We start from the raw sequence: 19,513 nt of genomic DNA, 5'->3' as shown, positions 1-19,513 counted from the left end.
GGTCATATTGCCGTTTTGCTGCTGGATAGGAGACACCTAAGTTAACCCATAGGTGCTGGATCTCATTCTCTTTAACGTAGATGGGACACTTGCGGCTTGAGAGAGGGTGGTTGTCGGTATTACACCGTTTGCAGAACGGGGCGAGGATGCAGGGATTTTCAAAATCGTTCTTATGCTTGCCAGAGCAATTACCGCATGTAGGGTTGTTCTGATGCTGACAACGGGCTCGCGTGTGTCCGAAATCCCAACAGCAATAACACAACATTGGTGTGGGATAGAACGGACGGGTACGGCATCGGATCCATCCAATATAGATGTCCTCGGGGATGACGGTGCCTTGGATTGTCAGTATGATGGTTGGGGTGTGGATTCGTCGTCCTCCGTCGCGCCTTGTAATTCTCCGCACTTCTTTAACACCTTGGTCTTTCAGCTCTTCAACCAGCTCCTCATCAGAGTAGGCACAAGTGTCACTGCAGCTGATAACGCATTTCGAAACGTTTAGCACCGGATGTTCCACAATCGTAATCGGAAAGCCATCAGCTAGTGTTGACATTTTCTTCAGCTTCTCAACGTGATTTTTGTTCCGTATTTTCAGCACGTACGTGCTTCCTCCTTTTTCCGGGTAGGCTCCGTCTATCTTCACTCCCAGATAACTTTCCACAGATTTTCGAAGGAGGAAAGGAGCTTGAGGAAGATTCCCCGAGACAGCTTGCATTCTCATCATCACCAATTGACCGTGATGGCCTTGAGGGTCTCCCCATTCAGGAAACAGAGGGCCTGCAAATTCCCCATCACGACAGTTGGACGGACCCGTGTCCCCTAGGGGAAAGGGGTCTAGCCCCGACGGCATGTCGGGGGACCAACAGAACGCTTTAGTTTTAATTAACCACTGTGGAGATATTTTCTACAGACACGATGGAAACAAACCGCACAGCACGAGATGCCACTCACTAGGCGGTTGTTCGTCTGAGCAAGAACAAAGGCAAATAACTTCTTTTGTTCGATGCTATCAACAACGCTGTATGATGGATGTTGATCACAGACCGGAGATACTTTGGCACTAAATCTCGCACTTTTGGCCACTTATTGGTCGGCTTTCTTTGGTGGATGGCAATGCACTCCTGAGCCTGCCAAATTCGGCGGCGTAGTTAAATTGAGAGAGTAAACTGTTAGCTGCAACGATCGCAGCGAAGTTAGATACGCGGGAGCGATAGTATAAACGCGTCTGTTCGCGATGACATGAACTGTCGAAAACTGATTAATATTTCTACCCAAACTATTGACTTCTAAGAGGTGAACCCGCCTAAGGCTGAAAGCCTCTATAATAAAGAAAATCATCAATCATCATTATTGACTTCTCTCGAAATTATTAGAAACATTTTAGTGAGATGTTTGACTGATATCTGCAGTAAGTAGTTTCGGTTCCGCTTTCCGTTGCCGTTCCACTATCATTGCGTTTGGGCCTTAAGGAATGGTTTTACAGCATAGCTGAGCCTTTCGATTAATAAAACCGATGTATAGAAATAATTGGTTTCGAATTTGTCCGCGTGGTCTTGTAACACCCCCATTAGATAAGAATCAACTATTACCATACATACCAAACGCTCGCCATGACCCTATGACGTAACATTTGTACATATATGTATAGACTTAGCTGATGTGGCTCATTTAGTATTGTTGTGGAGGTTTTATATTTTTGGTGAAACTGGCAACACTGATGGAGCTATACATGAATCCTATTATTATTTATGACCAGTGGAAATTGAGAGAAAGTCAAGTAAAAGCTAAGTTGATAGTTGGAGAGTTGTTCTTCGGAATGCAAGAAAATACTAAAATGTAAGTCCTTTTGTAAATTAAGTTAACTTAGTTTAAATAAATAATGAAATAAATTTCCAGCATTGAAGCTGATCAAACAGAATCTGCTGTCAATAAGTGTTGAAACGTTCCGAAGCTGAGACTACCCAACAAGTAGTATATAATAAGTAGTTCCTTTACTCATTGATTTTCTTCAAAACCTTGTCAAATATAGAAAAATGATGGTATCAGATTTATTACTGCAGTGAAAAGGTGCTTTGTAATTGATTATTTCATTCTATTTATAAAGTGAAAAAATAATATCAAGGCCAGAATTCCCAGAGACTGAAATACTTTACAGTACTATAACACCATAGGAGATCACATAACATCACCTAGTCAAAGAACGGCATTTTGTCTTATTATTTAAGTGGATGCTACTGATCTCCCTTTCCTCCTATCCGCAACCCGGTGCACGCGCCTTGTTGGGTCTCGAAAACCTCGTAGAAGATTACAAAGGGTCAATGGTATTTCCCATATACTAACCACATTGCACATTCAATGGTCTGATTGTGCTCCTAACCCACCCTGAGTTTGTAATGTTCTCACCAGCTTGAAATTATATTTCCTGGAGTATAAATGATTTCAATGAATGATAACCATATAATGCAGTAGTTTGAATAGGATCACTAAAACAGAACACAAAAAAATCGGATTTCAATAAAAACTTTGCCATTGTTTTGAAATTCATGCAGCCTCTAATCAACACTACAAAATAGGTACAGCGATCAAATATCTAAAATCATCGCTCTCTGGAAAACATAATTCCAAGCCCAGGGAATTTGTTCATTTAATCTAATTGCAAATATATGTAATGTTTAGTTTTTCGGTAGTTGTTAAAACTTCACACATCAGTCTAGGAATGTACGAATTTATGCGAATTGCCAACACTACTTTTAATGGATTACAGACGTGACGTTTGGTTACTATGTACTTTCATTTCGGGCACATTTATTTTAGGGGTGCGCGGGATGTTTGTAGAACTCGTAAGGGGGTCGCAGCTGCAAAAAGGTTGTGAACCACTTTTGTAAAGCTTCAAAGGGGGTCGTGGCTTCGAGAAGGTTGGGAGCTATTACTCTTGTAGTACTTCCAAAGATTTCTATGTTTCTTACAAAAAATTTCTTAAAGGTGCATTCTATTTTTTTAAGAATTTTTTTACGGGATTTTTCCACGAAACCCTACAAGATTTCTCAAGGAGTACGCCATTTTTACCAGTTTTTCTTCCAGTCATTTAAATCCTTCACGAATTCGACAATAGTTTGTTTGAAGAGCTGTTCTTCGGAATTTATCTGTAAATTTACACCTCATTGAGTTCCTCTTGATCTTTTTCTAGGAATTTCTCCAATATTCCGTCTACAAATTTCTTCTAGTTCTTCCAAACAGTACTCAAGTAATTTTACAACTAAAATCTCAATTTTTTATGATTACATTGGAGGTTACACACCAGCAAATACTACAGTATTGCTTCCGATCATTACTATTCAAATATTTTCCGGGATTACGTTCGATGTTTTTTTTACAAATTAATTTAAGAAAACCATACAGGATAATGATATTTTCTAGAGTATCAAGGGGGCTGAATATCATCCAGCAGTTTATCTAAAAAATCCACCATGATTTTCAGGAATTATAAATTCCAAAAGTTTATCGGGAATTTCAACAGAAATTTTATTCGAGATTTACCCCATTGTTCTAATGGAATTTTCCAAACTTATTGGTAAACAATCAATTTTAACCAATTTAATACAAAATAGGCCATTTGCAGCATAGTTTGTTTAAGCATTTTGTTCGTAAAGTAAAAATCAATCAAAGTCATGAAACAGAAAGAATTAATTGTATTCTTGACGGTTACCTGGAAATATTTGTAGATAAATTTTTCAGATCTTTTTTTTCTGGAGGAAATTCTAAAAAATCAGTGGAGTAATTTCTGTAAAAATCATTACTTGAGTTCTTTAAAATTTATTACATTTGCAGAAATCTTGGAAGAAATTCTTGCTAAATCGTTTGAAGAATTACTGGACTTTCTTGAGAAATGTATGAAGGGATCTTTGCAGCAATCCAGAAGGCATTCAAGGGTGAATTCCATGGATTATTTTTTGGGGTTATCCTTCATATTCTAGGTTGAATTCTTGAAAATATCTTCTTCCTTTCATTCTTCGCATTACGTGCCCACTGGGACAGAGCCTGCTTCTCAACTTAATGTTCTTATGAGCACTCCCACAGATATTAACTGAGAGCTTGGTTTGCCAATGTTGTCATTGTTGCATTCGTTTATCGTTTGGTACGTACGATGATACTCTGTGCCCAGGGAAGTCAAGAAAATTTTCATTACGAAAACATCCTGGACCGACCGGAAATCGAAGCCAGACCTTTAGCATGGCTTTGCTTTGTAGCCGCGGACCACTAGGCCGAGGAAGGTCCTATTGGAAGTATATTGGACTGATTTCATGGAGGGATTTCGATTACCAATGTGGAATTATACGTTATGCAAGAATTTGTTGATGAAATTCTTAAAAAAACTACATAATTTTTTGAAAAAATTCCAATGAAAACTTTAATTTCGTCAGTCTTTTTTGGATTAATTTTGTTTTCTTGGTACTTGAAAGATCTTTTTGTGTGTGTTCGGTATGGTAACGTATTGTCTAAAGTTCTTATCTTAGGTACTCAGTCGCTAATAACTGTCCGGATCCATTCATTTTCAAACGATAAAACCAAATATACCTCGATAACGATGAAAGATGTTGTTTTGCTTCCTCGTCCAGGAAATCATTCTCCAGCCGGCCATGCTCATCAACATTCCCAAACAGGAATCCGGCCAAATTGAGCTCTCCTTCGTTGTCGTTATCCTGGTCATGCTCATTGTCATTATCACTGTCGTTATCCATCGTATGTTGTAATTCTTGGCCTGCCTGATGTTTGGTTTCCAAGTGTTTTTAATTGGATTTCGATTCCAAGCGAATGACAACACCAAAGCCGGAAAACGACAAAACAACCGAAGTGCTTCAGATAATTTGGAATACCATCTCTTATTTCACGTTACATCAACATATAGCACTTTCTAAGGTTTTATGTGGCGCTAATAAGTATTTTAAACACTAAATGAAGCCCAACTACAATATTTTACAATGTTTTTTAGGTAAAATTATTACAACAGCTCGCGTTTACGCCAGGTCGGCTTTATTTTTTTTGTTTTACTTTGACATTTTTGATAGGGATGTCCGAACGAAATATTTCAGTCAGTCTCATTCGGTAAAAAGGCCTTTTCATGGGGCCTGTTCACAAATTTCATAACGCTGAAGGGGGTGGGTGTCCTGAAAATGTTACAGTTCATAAATAATGGTTATCACGCCCAATGGTGTGGGTGCTCTACACGCTAAGATCAGATTACCCATAAATTAGTAATTCGTTTACCCATTTATGAGTTTCGACTATAAAACGCATAATATGAGTAAAATTTACCAATAAAAATTGGTAAACTTTACCCGTATTATTAGTAAAGGTGCTTTACCCAAAAATGGGTAGTGTCGTTTACCCATATTTGGATCAGAGTTGTTTCATATCAATCATATCAGCTGATGACTGATGGTCTAAAACTATCACTATCACTTGCGAGCTATCAATATCACTTTGATTTGAAAACGAACAGCAGTGATGCGACAACGCACTCTGGATCATAATCACTGCGGAATGAGTGATCACGTGGTAGTTATCCATGCTATTACTATTTTTCAGTGACCAACAAATAGTTTCAATCTATCTGCAACACTGTCAAAAATATCGTAGTGATAAATTGCCATTTTAACTGCTTAATTTAAGGCTAAACTTAACCCATCAGTGATATCCATAGTCTATCGCCATCAATGCACTTGTGATGGAGTAGACAGCATGATGTTGATGTGATATAGATTGATCCGAATTGTATCGCAGTCGGCCTGTACAAATCAGTAAATTTTAAGCGTTGATAGTGACAGCGAGCAACTCTGATTTGGATGAAAAAATGAGAATGGTTGTCAGTCATGGTGCGGCAATCACAAGATGGAATCGCTAAGTCTTTGAGAAGGTAAAGTAAGTTCATTGTTTTAACGCAATCATATACACAGAGACTTGATAAGATTGTTTTTTTTTTCTGTTTCTAGTTTCAGCATTGACCAAGGGACGCAGACCGAAAACGTATCAACGGATGAATTTAAGTTCTGGATGTTATTCTGCGAGAAGCAATTCCATTGGCACAGAATCGTTCTGGAGCCGGCAGATTCCGTCTATTGTGAAATGCTGAAAATAATGATATTGCTCTGATTTATTAGGATTCATTTTTTAATAAAGTGTGAATTTTTATGGTTATCACAAAATTTAATTTATTTCTATTTTCTATTCTTATGAGATAAATTTATAAAAACAAGATTGAATTACTCATATATGCGTATTTTTCGAATAATTTATTATGCGCCCGAATACCCATATATGGGTAGTGGTAGTTTACCTATTTATAGGTAAACCCTACTCTACCCATAAAATGAGTGTGTGCACTTTTCGGTGATTATGGGTAAACTTTACCCATATTTGGGTAGACTGATCTTAGCGTGTAGTGTGGATATAGTTGTGAACCTTAGAGGAAAACAATATGCACTCTGTCTCGAAAAGCACCCAGAATCCGGGTATAAATTTTTCAAATATGCATTTTGATGAGTCAAGAAAGCGTGTGCAAGTTTCTTTGAGGAAAACAAAAACAAACTGTCTATGACGAGCGTATGCTAGTCTACGTGTGTTTAAATGTCACTAAGCTCTATACAAAATGTGTAAAACATTTATATACAAAAAGCGTTACGAGGGGGTGGGTGGGCAATATGATGGATTTTACACAGATGGCGCAGATCATTGATGCGTGCCACTAGTCCTCTCTTTTATTCCCCCGCTGTTCTTATGCAGCGCAAATAGTGACGTCACTATTTGCGCTGCATAAGAACAGCGGGAGAATGAATCTGCGCCACCTGAGTAAAATCCATGACATTGGTGGGTGGATATCAAAAATGATCATTTTTGGCGTTATGAAATTTGTGAATGAATCCGTGACGTTTCAAACGCGTATGCTACCCAAAATTGAATGTTTTTTACTCATTTTGATAGCTAAATGTAAATATTGCGTCTCCAAGCCGGAATAGTCCATTTTACAAAACAACAACACTGATGATATTGCTGTTACTTTCACACGTTACGACACCGCCTTCTATCAAAATTTCATTCATAAATTAAACGTCTCGTAAAATGGACTATCATCGACACGCGAATATTGATTTTTCTCTTAATTTACACTCAGAAAAAAATTGTCACAGAACAGGGCTTTAGCCTGTCCCAATGTTAGTGCCAAACGCTTAAGTTTAGGTCAAAAACATATGTTTACTCAATTTTCTAATGTTTTCCGATGGTTTAAGTCCAAAAAACATTTTTTATTTTTTTTCTAAATTTTCTCACACCCCTTGGTTTAAACTCAAATTTTGGGTGTATTTTGTTTTCCGTGTCCCTTCCGAAATGTCAGAAAGGAACAACCCCGGTGTTAAAAAGTTGAACCCCTGTGGTATTTTTGTCGACTAAGCGAACGTCAAACATGATCTTAAGTGTCAAGGTTCATTTATTGATCCAATTTTTAAATTAAAGTTTTAATATGATATATCCGTTATTTGAGCGGGAAAAAATGCTAAAGTAGTTGCAGTAACATGCTTTTTCGTGTTATTAAATGAAAACAAGATTTCATTAAACATTTTAGGACCCTATTACTACAGTTTATGCATTAATGACTATTTCTTATCTGCTTCTCATTCATTCATTCAGTGTATATATGTCATTTCGGTGAATTCACATTGTGAATTTCACAGGTGAATTGATATACAGGAATAAAATTCCCTGCAGAATTAAAGAGAGGCCAGATAGAAAATAGTAATTATTTACAAAAATAAATAGCAATTCTGTGACTACCCGGGGCCCATTCACAAATTTCATAACGATGAAGGGATTGGTGGGTGTCTTAGAAGTGTTACAGCTCATACAAAATTTGTAAATTATTCATACAAAAAGCGTTACGAGGAGGTTGGCTTGACACCAGCCGTTTAGCGTTTTGAAGTTTCTGAATAAACCCCCGTGTTTCTGAGTGTATGTGTTGAACCTAACGTCAGGCATAGTGCGCTGAACAGCAGATCTGTTGTGCTACACAGCGCACCTTGCCCGACGTAGCTCCGACGCATGGGTTTGGAGAAAATTCGTTCTCTCGTGTCGAAAATTCCAGTTTTCAACTGTGCGAAATTGAGTTGATTACAAATTAAAAATTTGATTTTTCCAGAAACATTATTTACTCGGGCAAATGGACTACGGGTGCTTAGTACACACTTAAATTATTTCACCGACCTCAGTAAAATTTTTCGCCGAGAACCCAACAGCTGAGAATTCGGTAATTGTCAACGCCGAATTTCGGTACTTATTTTACCGAGATTTCGGCAATCCGAATTTTTTGCCGAGATCTCGGCGAACGTTACCGAGATTCGGTAAACGTTTACCGAGATCTCGGTAAAAGTTTTACCGAGAATCGTCAAATTATTACCCAATGTTGGGTTCTTGGCGAACCCGTTTAAGTGCACTCAGAATCCGATCAAATCGTCGATAGTTTAAATGATAATCTTTTTTGCCATTCTTCAAGTTCACACGTAGCCTACACTCTGAAAATAATCAATACAAACTAGTTTAAAAGTCACACTAAATGACGTTTCGCCTGGTTGACCCCAACTCTCGTTTAGATGCCGGTTAATCGAGCCTAGTATAAGTTGAAAATATAACGAACAATGTTTAACTTGGATATAATTGTGTTCAGATTAACAGATTTGGGCTTCTGGATTGTTTGCGAGCTATCTGGCGTGGAAAAAAGCGAAAACTAACCTGATTGAAAGACGAAGCGGACCCATTTATTTTAATCTAGAATCTACTTAAAATAATGTTATTGGTGTACATTTGCATTTTTCACCACAATCACTAACAAATGTTACGGTAAAAGTTAATCTCCATCGTCATCTGGATCTCTCACAGCGCATCTTCCCGGCTTCAACCTCGCTCTTCTGCTACGCTGTATTTGGCACAATTTTGTTGGAATCTTGTTCGGAACAGCTTCTAAATCGATTCCGGATCGTTTCCTTCCTGATCAACATTGCCGATGTGTCTAGAAACGATAGAAATTGAAGGAATACACTGAGTTTTTCCGATGAGAAACAACTTCTACAATGTCGATGACTGTAAGGCCACAATTATTGAAAATGGCTTACCTTTTCTATCCTCATATCGTCCAGGAATAAATGGCGTTTCAAATTTAATTCCTTGCTCGAGGCACACGCGTTTCCAGCAGCAAATATTCAATTAAAATATCACCTCGACAAAACTGACGGCGTGGAAAAAAAACAATGATGGTGGGCAAGGGCTGGAGTTACACACTGGTCAAATTTGTCACCCGTTAAACTTGTTTAGTTTTACTTATTATACCAAACATGTATACTTTCAAAACTAGACTGGGTTTGAACTTGATGAATAACAAAAATGATTATGATTTAAACTATCGATGTTTTGATCGGATTCTGAGTGTAGTTTTGAAGTTATACATTCTCCACATAATAAGTTAAACTATGCAAGTTTTGCACCCGCGAAATTTGACCAGTGTATAACTCGCACCGCTAACCACCATCATTGTTTTTTTCACGTTGTTGGTGTCAATTTTGTCGAGGTGAAATTGTAATTATTTGCGGTTAAAATACGTGTGTGCCTCGCGCAAGAAGTTGGATTTGAAACATTATCTGTTCCTAGACGATATGGGAAAAGAAAAGGTAAGTCATTCTCAATATTTATTGCTCTAAAGCCATCGACTTGTAAGAGGCGTTTTGGCCGAACAAATTCCAGCATATTTGTTTGATTTCAATGGATTGGTTTTTTGTTCTAGACACTTCCGAAGTGAGGAACGGCAAGCAATCATTGTTGCAGCTATTCCGGGCAACATTCCGAGACAATGGATCATTAAAATAACCAAAACGGCCGCTATGGAAAGCATAGATAGCGCCACCGTAGCCTTATGTGTTTGACAGAACAGCAATGCTGTCACTATGTTAAATCCCATATACAGTAGCGCCTTTGTTTTGATGCGGTGAGCACTGACAAAAACTACTTTCAATGATCCATTGGGTCCTAAAATTTTTAATGAAATCTTGTTTTTATTTAATAACACGAAAAAGCATGTTACTGTAACTACTTTAGCAATTTTTCCCGCTCAAGTAATGGCTATATCATGTTTAAACTTTAATTTAAAAATTTGGTCCATAAATGAACCTTGACACTTTTGATCATGTTTGACGTTCGCTTAGTCGACAAAAACACCACAGGGGTTTTAGATCGACCACTGGGCTTGTTCCTATCTGACATTTCGTAAGGGACACGGAAAATAAAATACACCCAAAATTTGAGTTTAAGCCAAAGGATGTGACAAAATCTAAAAAAATGTTTTTTGGGCATAAAGCAACGGAAAACATTAGAAAATTGAGTAAACATGTGTTTTTGGCCTAAACTTAAGCGTTTGGCACTAAAATTGGGACAGGGCTTTAGGACCCTATTGTGCAAAATGCTGAGCGGCAGAAGAGCGAAGTGAAAGGCGGAAATAGATCCTGAAGCACCTTGACTGGAACATTTTAGTGATATTGATTAAAATTAGAGGGTCTTGTTTCCCGGACTCGAAAAAATCCCGGGATACGGGATTTTATTTTTAAAAATCCCGGGATTTCCCGGGATCCCGGGACAAAAATAAAAGCTTCCAAAACGGCTATAGAACAATCAGAGCGGGTTTTGAAGCAATGTTTAGTTTTATAGAGTAGTTTCATAATAACCGAACCTGTTTTTTGAAGGTGAAGTTGAGTTCTTTGAGGAAAAAAACATTGCAATCTTAGATTTCATTGATCAAAATTTTACCTATCTGCAATCGAAGTTAATGATCACTTGTTTAAGTTAATCTGAGTCGAAAATCAATACTAATGCATAAGGTGATAATACCAATCACTCTCAAATTTTACCAAGAAATCTATAAAAATCTACTCTTATGATTATGCAATTTATTTAGATTGTTATGTCATATGGAATCTTCATGGTTTTCAATCAGGCCTGCCCAACCTTTTTGGCTCTTTTTCGACATAAATTGTTGGTTCGCAAGAATAAACCGAAATGAGCAAAATAGAGCGAAATTAGTCTCAAATGAAATCTTGATAGTATATTTGTCTAATCCATGCTGAAAATTTCAAATTTATATAAAATTTAAAATTTTCAGCATGGATACAGATATACTAACAAGTTTTCTTTTGAGACTAATTTTGTTCATATTGGTTTATTCTTGCGAACGCACCAACAATTTATGTCGAAAAAGAGCCAAGAAGGTTGGGCAGCCCTGTTTAAATGATTGGCATAACAGCCATGTTAGACGTTAGAGCCAAGTTAGACCAGGAAAACTGTAAGGTACACCTGGAAAATTGAAACGGTTACGGGAAGATAAAAAATCAACCTCCAAATCAATTGTTGAGAAATGGAACACACCGTAGAGAAACCTGTTATAGTTTATTGAATATTACGTAACTAACATACCAGAGAAACACAAGTTAAAACAAAAGTGGTCTTAAATGTCTGTAAAACTCTTATGGTGCTAAGCTGAATACAATAACTAAAATACATTCTTGCATCAACAGTCACAAAAAAAACATGTCACTTGTTTTGTGTCATAACTTGAAAAAATACAACAGCATTTTCTAGTTAAACATGAAATTTCGGGAAATCCCGGGATTTTCTAAAATATCCCGGGATTCGGGATTTCTTAGATCCCGGGATTTCCCGGGATTTTTGTCCCGGGATTCCCGGGACAAGACCCTCTAATTAAAATATGTGAATGTACTCTTTCAACATTGTGATACGTAGATTCTTCATAATAAATAAATGTGTCCGTTCCGTCCGTTTACTGGTCTTTCATAGGAAGCTACTTACCTATTTCAACTTTAGGTAGGTTGTCAAAAATCCAGAAGCCCTAAATCTGTTAAACTAAGGGTTCATTCATTTATTTCATAACGCCGAAAATGGCCAATTTTGACACCCACCCACCCCCTCGTAACGCTTTTTGTATGAATATTCTACAAATTTTGTATTAGCCGTAACATCATGAAGACACCCACCCACCCCCTTCAGCGTTATGAAATTTGTGAATGGGCCCTAAACACACATATATTTAAGTTAGACATGGTTCATTATATGTTCAACTTATACTAGACTCGATTAACCGACCCTTAAACGAGACTTGGGGTCAACCAGGCGAAACGTCATTTAGTGTGACTTTTAAACTAGTTAGTGTAGATTATTTTCAGAGTGCACTGAAATTAATTGCACCGTAAAACGAACGATCAAAAAATAGTCAAATGCACAATAGTCAAATGTTTGGAAAATTACTAGAAAATCAGTTAAAATTATCCACATTTTATTATTTTTACAATTTCGATGGTCATTCTTTTATAGTAGATTTAACAACACAAAGTGTTTAAAAAGCTCATTCAAATTACAATAGTTTATGGCTTAATCAACTATCTTTATTGTTAATAATATAATGTTATTCTCAATTTGACAGTATTTACAATGTTTAAATCACCAACATCGAAGGTAATTTTTCCAACCGTGTTTACTAACACACTAGCCTCCATTTTATTTTTAATCTGGATGTGCAAATTCTGAAACGTCGGTACAGTTTTGAAGTTTTGTGTTCAAAATAATGTTTTAAAACATTAGAAATTGTTTGACTGAGTAGCGCTGACAGGGAAGTACAGACATTTATTGTTGGTAAGTAAACATATCGTGAACAAATAATGAAATAAACGATTCAATACACACTCAATCACGATTTGCTTGTTCGGTAATTTTTTATACTGGGTACGAATTGTAAACCATAAAAAATACCGAACTTTCAGCTTTTTGATTGAAAACTTCTGAGGTTCAGTAATATTTTTTGCTTTTTACTGAACTACGGTAGCTGTCAGACCCAATTTTGCAACATTACCGAACAGGGCGAAAAGTCAGTAAAAACAATTACCGACTATTCAGTACTGGATGTTTTTTACTGACTTGTCGTCAAAATCAAATCAAAACAAACTGATGCGCATGCGGGAAAGTGTCAAATGAGAATCTCCTGCTGTAGAATCATCCGGCCGGCGCCAGGAGACACGTCCACGGCAACCAAACCTTTCCTGGGCCTATTTTGCGCTTTCGCGTGGTAAGTAGTCGACATTTAGTGACAAACTCAACAATTTTAAGCAACCAAAAAGGCTCAGCACGATTTGAACTGCTCTTACGTTGGTAAATTCGGTTGGTTTCCATACAAGAGGAAAGTACATCTGCATCATTGAGTTTGCCTCCTGTATGCAAACCAACCAAATAATAATGATTTTGTCACACATTTTTCGATTACTTCCACTGAGATACGAGCGTACCGTAGATGTTTATTCACACGAAAAATGCTTAATAATGTGGCTTGGGTTTTTATTTGTATTGTTTTTGAAAAAAAAAAATCCGGAGGAGCAAAGCGTGAAGCATGGGCAACTGGAAAGCCAGTAAAAACGCTCTACAATTTTACTGACTAAGTCAGTAATCTCCATCAATCAAAACATGTTTTGCTTTACTGGGTTTTTTCGGTAATCGTTAAAATTACCGAAAAATCCGTAGTTCCAAAACCCAGTAAAATTTTACTGGGGTCGGTAATCTGAATTGGCTGTGTATGTTATAGATCAGAATCCATTTGGAAATTTGTCTATCCAGTAAATGAAGCCCACTTTCTGGTCCAGTTGGAAATCGATCGATCGTAGCAGATAGATAACCGTGATCATCTAACCGTGGACACGCAAATCCCTCGTCAGACGCTTATCATTCTTCGAGGAGCGTTTTCATATTATTGGGGCCCAAACGATCGAACTCGCATGCAGCAATACCGTTCCTAATCTAAATATAAGTAGATGACCTATGCTGCAGCTGCAAAACAGCTATGCACATAGTTTTCGATATAACACATTTTTAATATTATGTCGTTTCTATGTAATGTTAATGTATAAAAAATAAACTGTTTTCTATGTTAAATTTTCTATGAAACAATTTTATTGTCATTGAATGCCATAATAACATTACCATGCTGCAACAATATGGAAATAACCATTCATCTAGTATATTTTACTGCGCAGTAGTAACTTCGTTAGCAGAGGCAACAACCTCGAAAAACCACTGCTATAATGGTAAAAAATACAATACTTGTTCTCATGTTAATCATGAAATCACTTCGGTTGAAAAACGTTGGTGCGAGTCTGTCAATTATAACCCCGATTGTAGTAATTTTCACCATCAAGCTTCTTTCAGTGTGTGTGTAAAGAAACGGTAAAATAGGGTCCTAAAGCCCTGTCTCAATTTTATTACCAAACGCTTAAGTTTAGGGCAGAAACACATGTTTACTCAATTTTTAAATGATTTCCATTGGTTTAAGTACAAAAAACATTTTTTTTATGATTTTTGAGATTTTGTCACACCCCTTGGTTTAAACTCGAATTTTGGGTATATTTTGTTTTCCGTGTCCCTTCCGAAATGTCAGATAGGAACAACCCCAGTGTTAAAACTATATGCCCTGTGGCATTTTTGTCGAAAAAGTGAATGTCAAACAAGATCACAAGTGACAAGGTTGATATTTGGAACCATTTTTAAAATTGAAGTTAAAAAATGGTATAGCCGTTATTTGAGCGGGAAAACTAGCTAAAGTAGTTGCAATAACATGCTCTTTCGTATTATTGAATAAAAACGAGAATTCATTGAACATTTTAGGACCCAAATTGGGTTAAAATAAATAACAGATAGAGGAACCTTGAAAACAATGATAATGAACATTGTTATCAAGGTTCCTGTACACGCTAAAGTCTGATATCCACATCCTAAGTAGAGCGGTCAAGTACTAATTACCAAAGTAATTTTGACAATCGATCCAGTCAAGTGCTAATTACCAAAGTAATTTTGACAATCGATCCAGTATGAGCGAACTGTCACTATTTTCCTTACGAATTGTAGGTAGTATCCACTTCGTAAGTACTGTGCAAAATGATAGGACAAGTAATGGCCAAGAAATACTTCAGCTGTCCAAATTACTTGAGCTGTATCCAGTTGACAAGTAGAGCTGATTTCGTAACATTGCTAACGCCTGCCGTACAAATCAAATGGAGCTGTCACTATTCCGTACGGAAATATGTGCCGCTCAATAATTATTATTCCGCACTTCGCTCATTCTGGATCAGCTGTCAAAAATACTTTGGTAATTAGCAACAAATTGTACTTGACCGCTCTACTTAGGATGTGGATACCAGGCTTTGAGCGGAACATTGTTCCGTACGGAAAATGACAGCTCCATTTGATTTTTACGGCAGCTGTTATGAAACGTTACGAACATTCGCTCTACTTGTCAACTGGATATTGACTTCGCACCAATCTGGAGCAGAGTGGATCTATATAAGAGTGGCGTCAATATCAAAACTGGAACAGCGACGAACTGTCATTTCCATATAAATCCGCGTTCCAATCGAGCAGGAGACCTGTCAAAACTGGAACATGACGTCACTCTTGTTTACAGGCACTCTAATCTGAAGTTCGCCGGTTGGACTTCCGAAGCGAAGTTTTGAACAAATCTCGCGTAACTTTTCAAAACGTCCTAAGTAACAAATGTAAACAAATCGAGATTATCATTGCAAATCATTTGCGTTGCACCACTTAGCAGCACACTAGAACACTCGTTCTGATATATTAACAACAAACTAAGCTATTCAAAGCTTAACAAAATGACCAATGTTCAAAACTGCATCGCTTTTAATCAATTGTTACATTGGACCTTTGATCAGAGAACCAACCACATGTCCTATGTAACATTTATGAATAAACACGATTCTAATGTTACATTGGACATTCCTGAATAAAGCTTTGGAATGGAGTTTAAAAGGTAGAATGATTTGTAGAAGCGTGTCTGAGACACTACTTAGGGATCATCCAAAAATGACGTCCATCATTAGGGGGAGGGGGGGGGGTCTACGAAAGTGTGACAGTACGTGTAGAAGGTATTGGAAAAAGCGTGACAGAGGGGGGAGGGGGGGTCTAGAAATCTCAAAAAACGATGGACGTCATATTTGAATCGTCCCTTAGATGTATAGAATGCCATAATAACTGCTTCTCAATCATTTCAGTCGATATTTTCAGAGTCGCACTGCCTCGCAAAATTGAAAACGCTCAAGTGACAAAAAGAGAATGAGTTACACAAAACTGTATTTTGGTCTTTTTGCCAAACCATGTTTTACCGTTTCGCTGGATTGGATCAGCTGCAACTTCTCTTTTCATATTATTAGCGCATTGCGTGCATATAGGGGAATGATATTGAGCACAAGATTGAGCATCATGATGTCATTCTATCAATCTGATTCAGATGCATGGTCGATCAAGCATATAAATATGCTTCCCGGCAGCAACACGAGCAACGTACATGCGCGACTTGCTCACACATATTTGCAGAGCGATCATTCACCGAAGAGAGGAGAAGCTGTATGTATTTGTTAGGCGTGGGCTTCTTTCTCGAGTCCCTACAACAAGATGGACGGCGTCGTCATCGTCATCATTCCCCACCACAATTTCTTGTTTCAACCGACGGCTGGTGCTGATTGCAACACAGCCGTCACCACCACCACATCATGCAGTGGGAAACTCACACATGATCATGTGGGCGAAACCGTCATAAAAACGGGGGGAAAATTGAGGGAGAATCAGTGAGAGAGCAAAATGTCCTACATACAGCTCAACGTTTCCCCTCCTTCTGTTCTTACATAGGACACAGATGGAGGGTAAGAAGTGACGTCATGGGATTGAATGAATCAAAACAACAAAATGTCGATATTTTCAGAGTCGCTCTGCCTCGCAATATTGAATACGCTCAAATAACAAATAGAGAACAAGGTACACAAAACTGTATTTTGGTATTTTTGCCAAATCATTTTTTAGGCTTACGCTGGATTGGATCAGCATTCGCTCAGCTGCCAGTTCTCTTTTCATGTTATCAGCGTATTGAGTGCATGTAGGGAAATGATATTCAGCATCATGATCTTATTGTATCAATCCGATTCAGATCCATGGTCGATGAAGCATATACATATGCTTCACGGCAGCAACACGAGCAACGTGCATGCGCGACTTGCGCACATATATTTGCAGAGCAATCATTCACCGAAGAGAGGAGAAGCTGTATGTATTTGTTTGGCATTGGTTTCCTACAACACAAACGACGGCGCCGTCATCGTCATCATTTCCCACCGCTTTTCTTGTTTGCGCCGACGGCTGGTGCCGAATGCAACACAGTCGTCACCACCCGTCGTGCAGTGGGAACTCACACACGAACAAGTGTGGGCGAAATCAGCATTGAAACGGGGGGAATATTGAGAGAGAAACAGCGAGAAAGCAAAAAATCCCAAATAGAGCTCAACGTTTCCCCTCCTTCTGTTGTTACATAGGACACATAGACGGAGGGGAAAAAGTGACGGCGTGGCATTGCATGAATCAAATTGTTGTTGTTCGTGAGAGACTTTAACCCGAAGGTCATTCGTCCCTTCTTCAAAAGAATCAAAACAAAGCACAGCTGATGCCTGCGATTATCACACCGCAACAAAATGAGCAGTTCAACTTGAATGTTGAAGCAGTTCAACGCACGTGGATACAAAATGAAATAAAACATGCTTGTTGTGTGCTCAAATCAAAATATCCGATGTTACTATAACTGAAACAAAATGACCGAAATGAATGTCCACCGAAAAATGATGAAATGAATGAAATGAAACAAAATGACCGAAATGAAATGAAATGAATGAAATGAAACAAAATGACCGAAATGAATGAATTGTTAAAACAGAACGACCTATGTGATTTATCCTATCTACATATTTTTGGTCAAAACGTCCTATCTGATGTTTTTATAGATTTCAGTGTAATTTCCAAATAAATTGACAAAATTTCATTTCATACGTTGAACTCTATTACACTGCTTCCCTCTACAAGCAACACAGTGGGGAAAAATTGTTTCATTTTGATACAGTTTCAAAATATATTTTCACAACCTTCAAGCTCGATTTACTCGAAATGTGTGAATTGTTAGATAGGCCGTTTTGAAAAGTTACGCGAGATTTCATTTAAAATTTTAGGACCCAATTGCTACGCGAGAAATATTACTGTTTGCAATATTTTTTCCGTGTAAACGTAATTTTCTAACTCACCCCTGAAGTCTGACCGGTTCGTTGACAGCGGTTCCTCCAAGCGCAAGCTGTCATCAAGAGTGAACCGGTTCACCCGTCTCGTTGAGAACATTTTTAGCAGAAAAAAGCGAGACATTGAAAAGTGCGAGTTTTGTGTGTGGTGCCGCAGTAGCAGCAGAGAAAAACCATTGTGAACCTGCAAATTTATCTCCTTTGGAGTCTGAAAATCTTAACAGTTGCCTCTTCATTAACCAATCTACGTTCGAACGTGTATTCCGCTATCTGCAGTCAGTGAAATCACACCGAAAAGATGCCTTCCAGCGATCCTTTGCCTCCCAAGGAGAGTGCTGTGTTCCGCAAGATTCTCGTAAGTATTGCTTATTCGGTGAAATAAAATACGCACAGGTAATGAAAATTGGTATCTCCATGCTACATTCATTTGCGATTCCAGCAAGAAAAGGATGTTCTACAATGATGAGCATTATTTTTTGGGACATTTTTTCCTCGAGGCCTAGCGCTCCAATGCGTTCTTACTGTCTCTCGCTCCCTCCTCCCTTCTTGGGGCACCGCCAGTGTTGCCAGATCCGGCAATGATATGTGATAATCTTGTTTTGTTTGTTAGGGCCTTAAGTCCATTATTTTATTAAGATTATATCAAGCGTGTGCTAGAATAAGGGCGTAAGTCGCATGATCGATTTCTCTTCATCGATCCTCTCTTCTGTGAATAAAGGTGACAAGAAGCGGGTTTGAAAGCAATTTTACACTTCAGGGCGCTAGGCAGCGATGCATTCTTGCGTCCTGATGGTAAAAAATGCTGACAAACCCGCATCTTGTCACCTTTATTCACAGAAGAGAGGATCGATGAAGAGAAATCGATCATGCGACTTACGCCCTCATTCTAGCACACGCTTGATATACATGGGTATATTGTATATACCAATATGAATTTATCTTGCTTTTGAAATACAGTCATGTTTGCAGTTTTTTAATAAATGTATATAATAATGTTTCAAGATTACCTACGGTACCTTTCGTATAAGAATCTTATTGTAAAATATGGAAGGAACTTTCCTTAAATTACGTAAGGCATTTCAATATTTTGTATTAAAAATCTAGTATAACTTGTGATCTCGCCTTAAAGCCATTGGTAATCGAGTGTGTAGCTCCTTGTTTGTAAACAAATGTATTGACCAAGATGAAAACTATCACCACTGGGAGATAGATGAGGATCTATTTTTCATCGCAGCATACCGTCAACGTACCAGTATCCGCTCATGTTCCAGTAGCCCGCTCACGAGTACAAAAAGTAAGGTAATTTG

At 37.9% G+C, this 19,513-nt stretch overlaps 2 protein-coding genes and 2 long non-coding RNA genes across 5 annotated transcripts in view; 2 read left to right on the top strand and 2 right to left on the bottom strand.

Annotated features, from left to right (window-relative positions):
* The window catches only part of LOC5567420 (transcription initiation factor TFIID subunit 1), a 42,910-nt gene extending 37,844 nt beyond the window's left edge, over window positions 1–5,066 (bottom strand). For both annotated transcript variants that reach the window (XM_021854870.1, XM_021854875.1), the window contains exon 1: window positions 4,576–5,066. In XM_021854870.1, the coding sequence (XP_021710562.1) occupies window positions 4,576–4,739 (164 nt within the window). In that variant the 5' untranslated portion in view covers window positions 4,740–5,066. The remainder of the gene's footprint in view (window positions 1–4,575) is intronic.
* Window positions 5,067–5,805: 739 nt separating this feature from the next.
* LOC110674572 lies at window positions 5,806–6,203 on the top strand. The gene is made up of 2 exons (XR_002498996.1): window positions 5,806–5,914; window positions 5,991–6,203. It is a non-coding gene; the product is annotated as an uncharacterized LOC110674572 (long non-coding RNA).
* Window positions 6,204–8,775: 2,572 nt separating this feature from the next.
* On the bottom strand, window positions 8,776–9,383 carry LOC110674571. The gene is made up of 2 exons (XR_002498995.1): window positions 9,156–9,383; window positions 8,776–9,052 (listed from the first exon to the last, which is right to left on the bottom strand). It is a non-coding gene; the product is annotated as an uncharacterized LOC110674571 (long non-coding RNA).
* Window positions 9,384–18,298: 8,915 nt separating this feature from the next.
* LOC5567421 (N-alpha-acetyltransferase 15, NatA auxiliary subunit) overlaps window positions 18,299–19,513 on the top strand; it is a 32,434-nt gene continuing 31,219 nt past the window's right edge. The window contains exon 1 of the mRNA XM_021854861.1: window positions 18,299–18,561. Coding sequence (XP_021710553.1) covers window positions 18,505–18,561 — 57 coding nt within the window. The 5' untranslated portion in view covers window positions 18,299–18,504. The remainder of the gene's footprint in view (window positions 18,562–19,513) is intronic.

The sequence above is a fragment of the Aedes aegypti genome, chromosome 1 (assembly GCF_002204515.2).
Source record: "Aedes aegypti strain LVP_AGWG chromosome 1, AaegL5.0 Primary Assembly, whole genome shotgun sequence".
In the NCBI taxonomy this organism is placed as follows: domain Eukaryota; kingdom Metazoa; phylum Arthropoda; class Insecta; order Diptera; family Culicidae; genus Aedes; species Aedes aegypti.
Note: the sequence above shows the minus strand (reverse complement) of the source record. Positions and strands in the feature narration are given on the sequence as shown.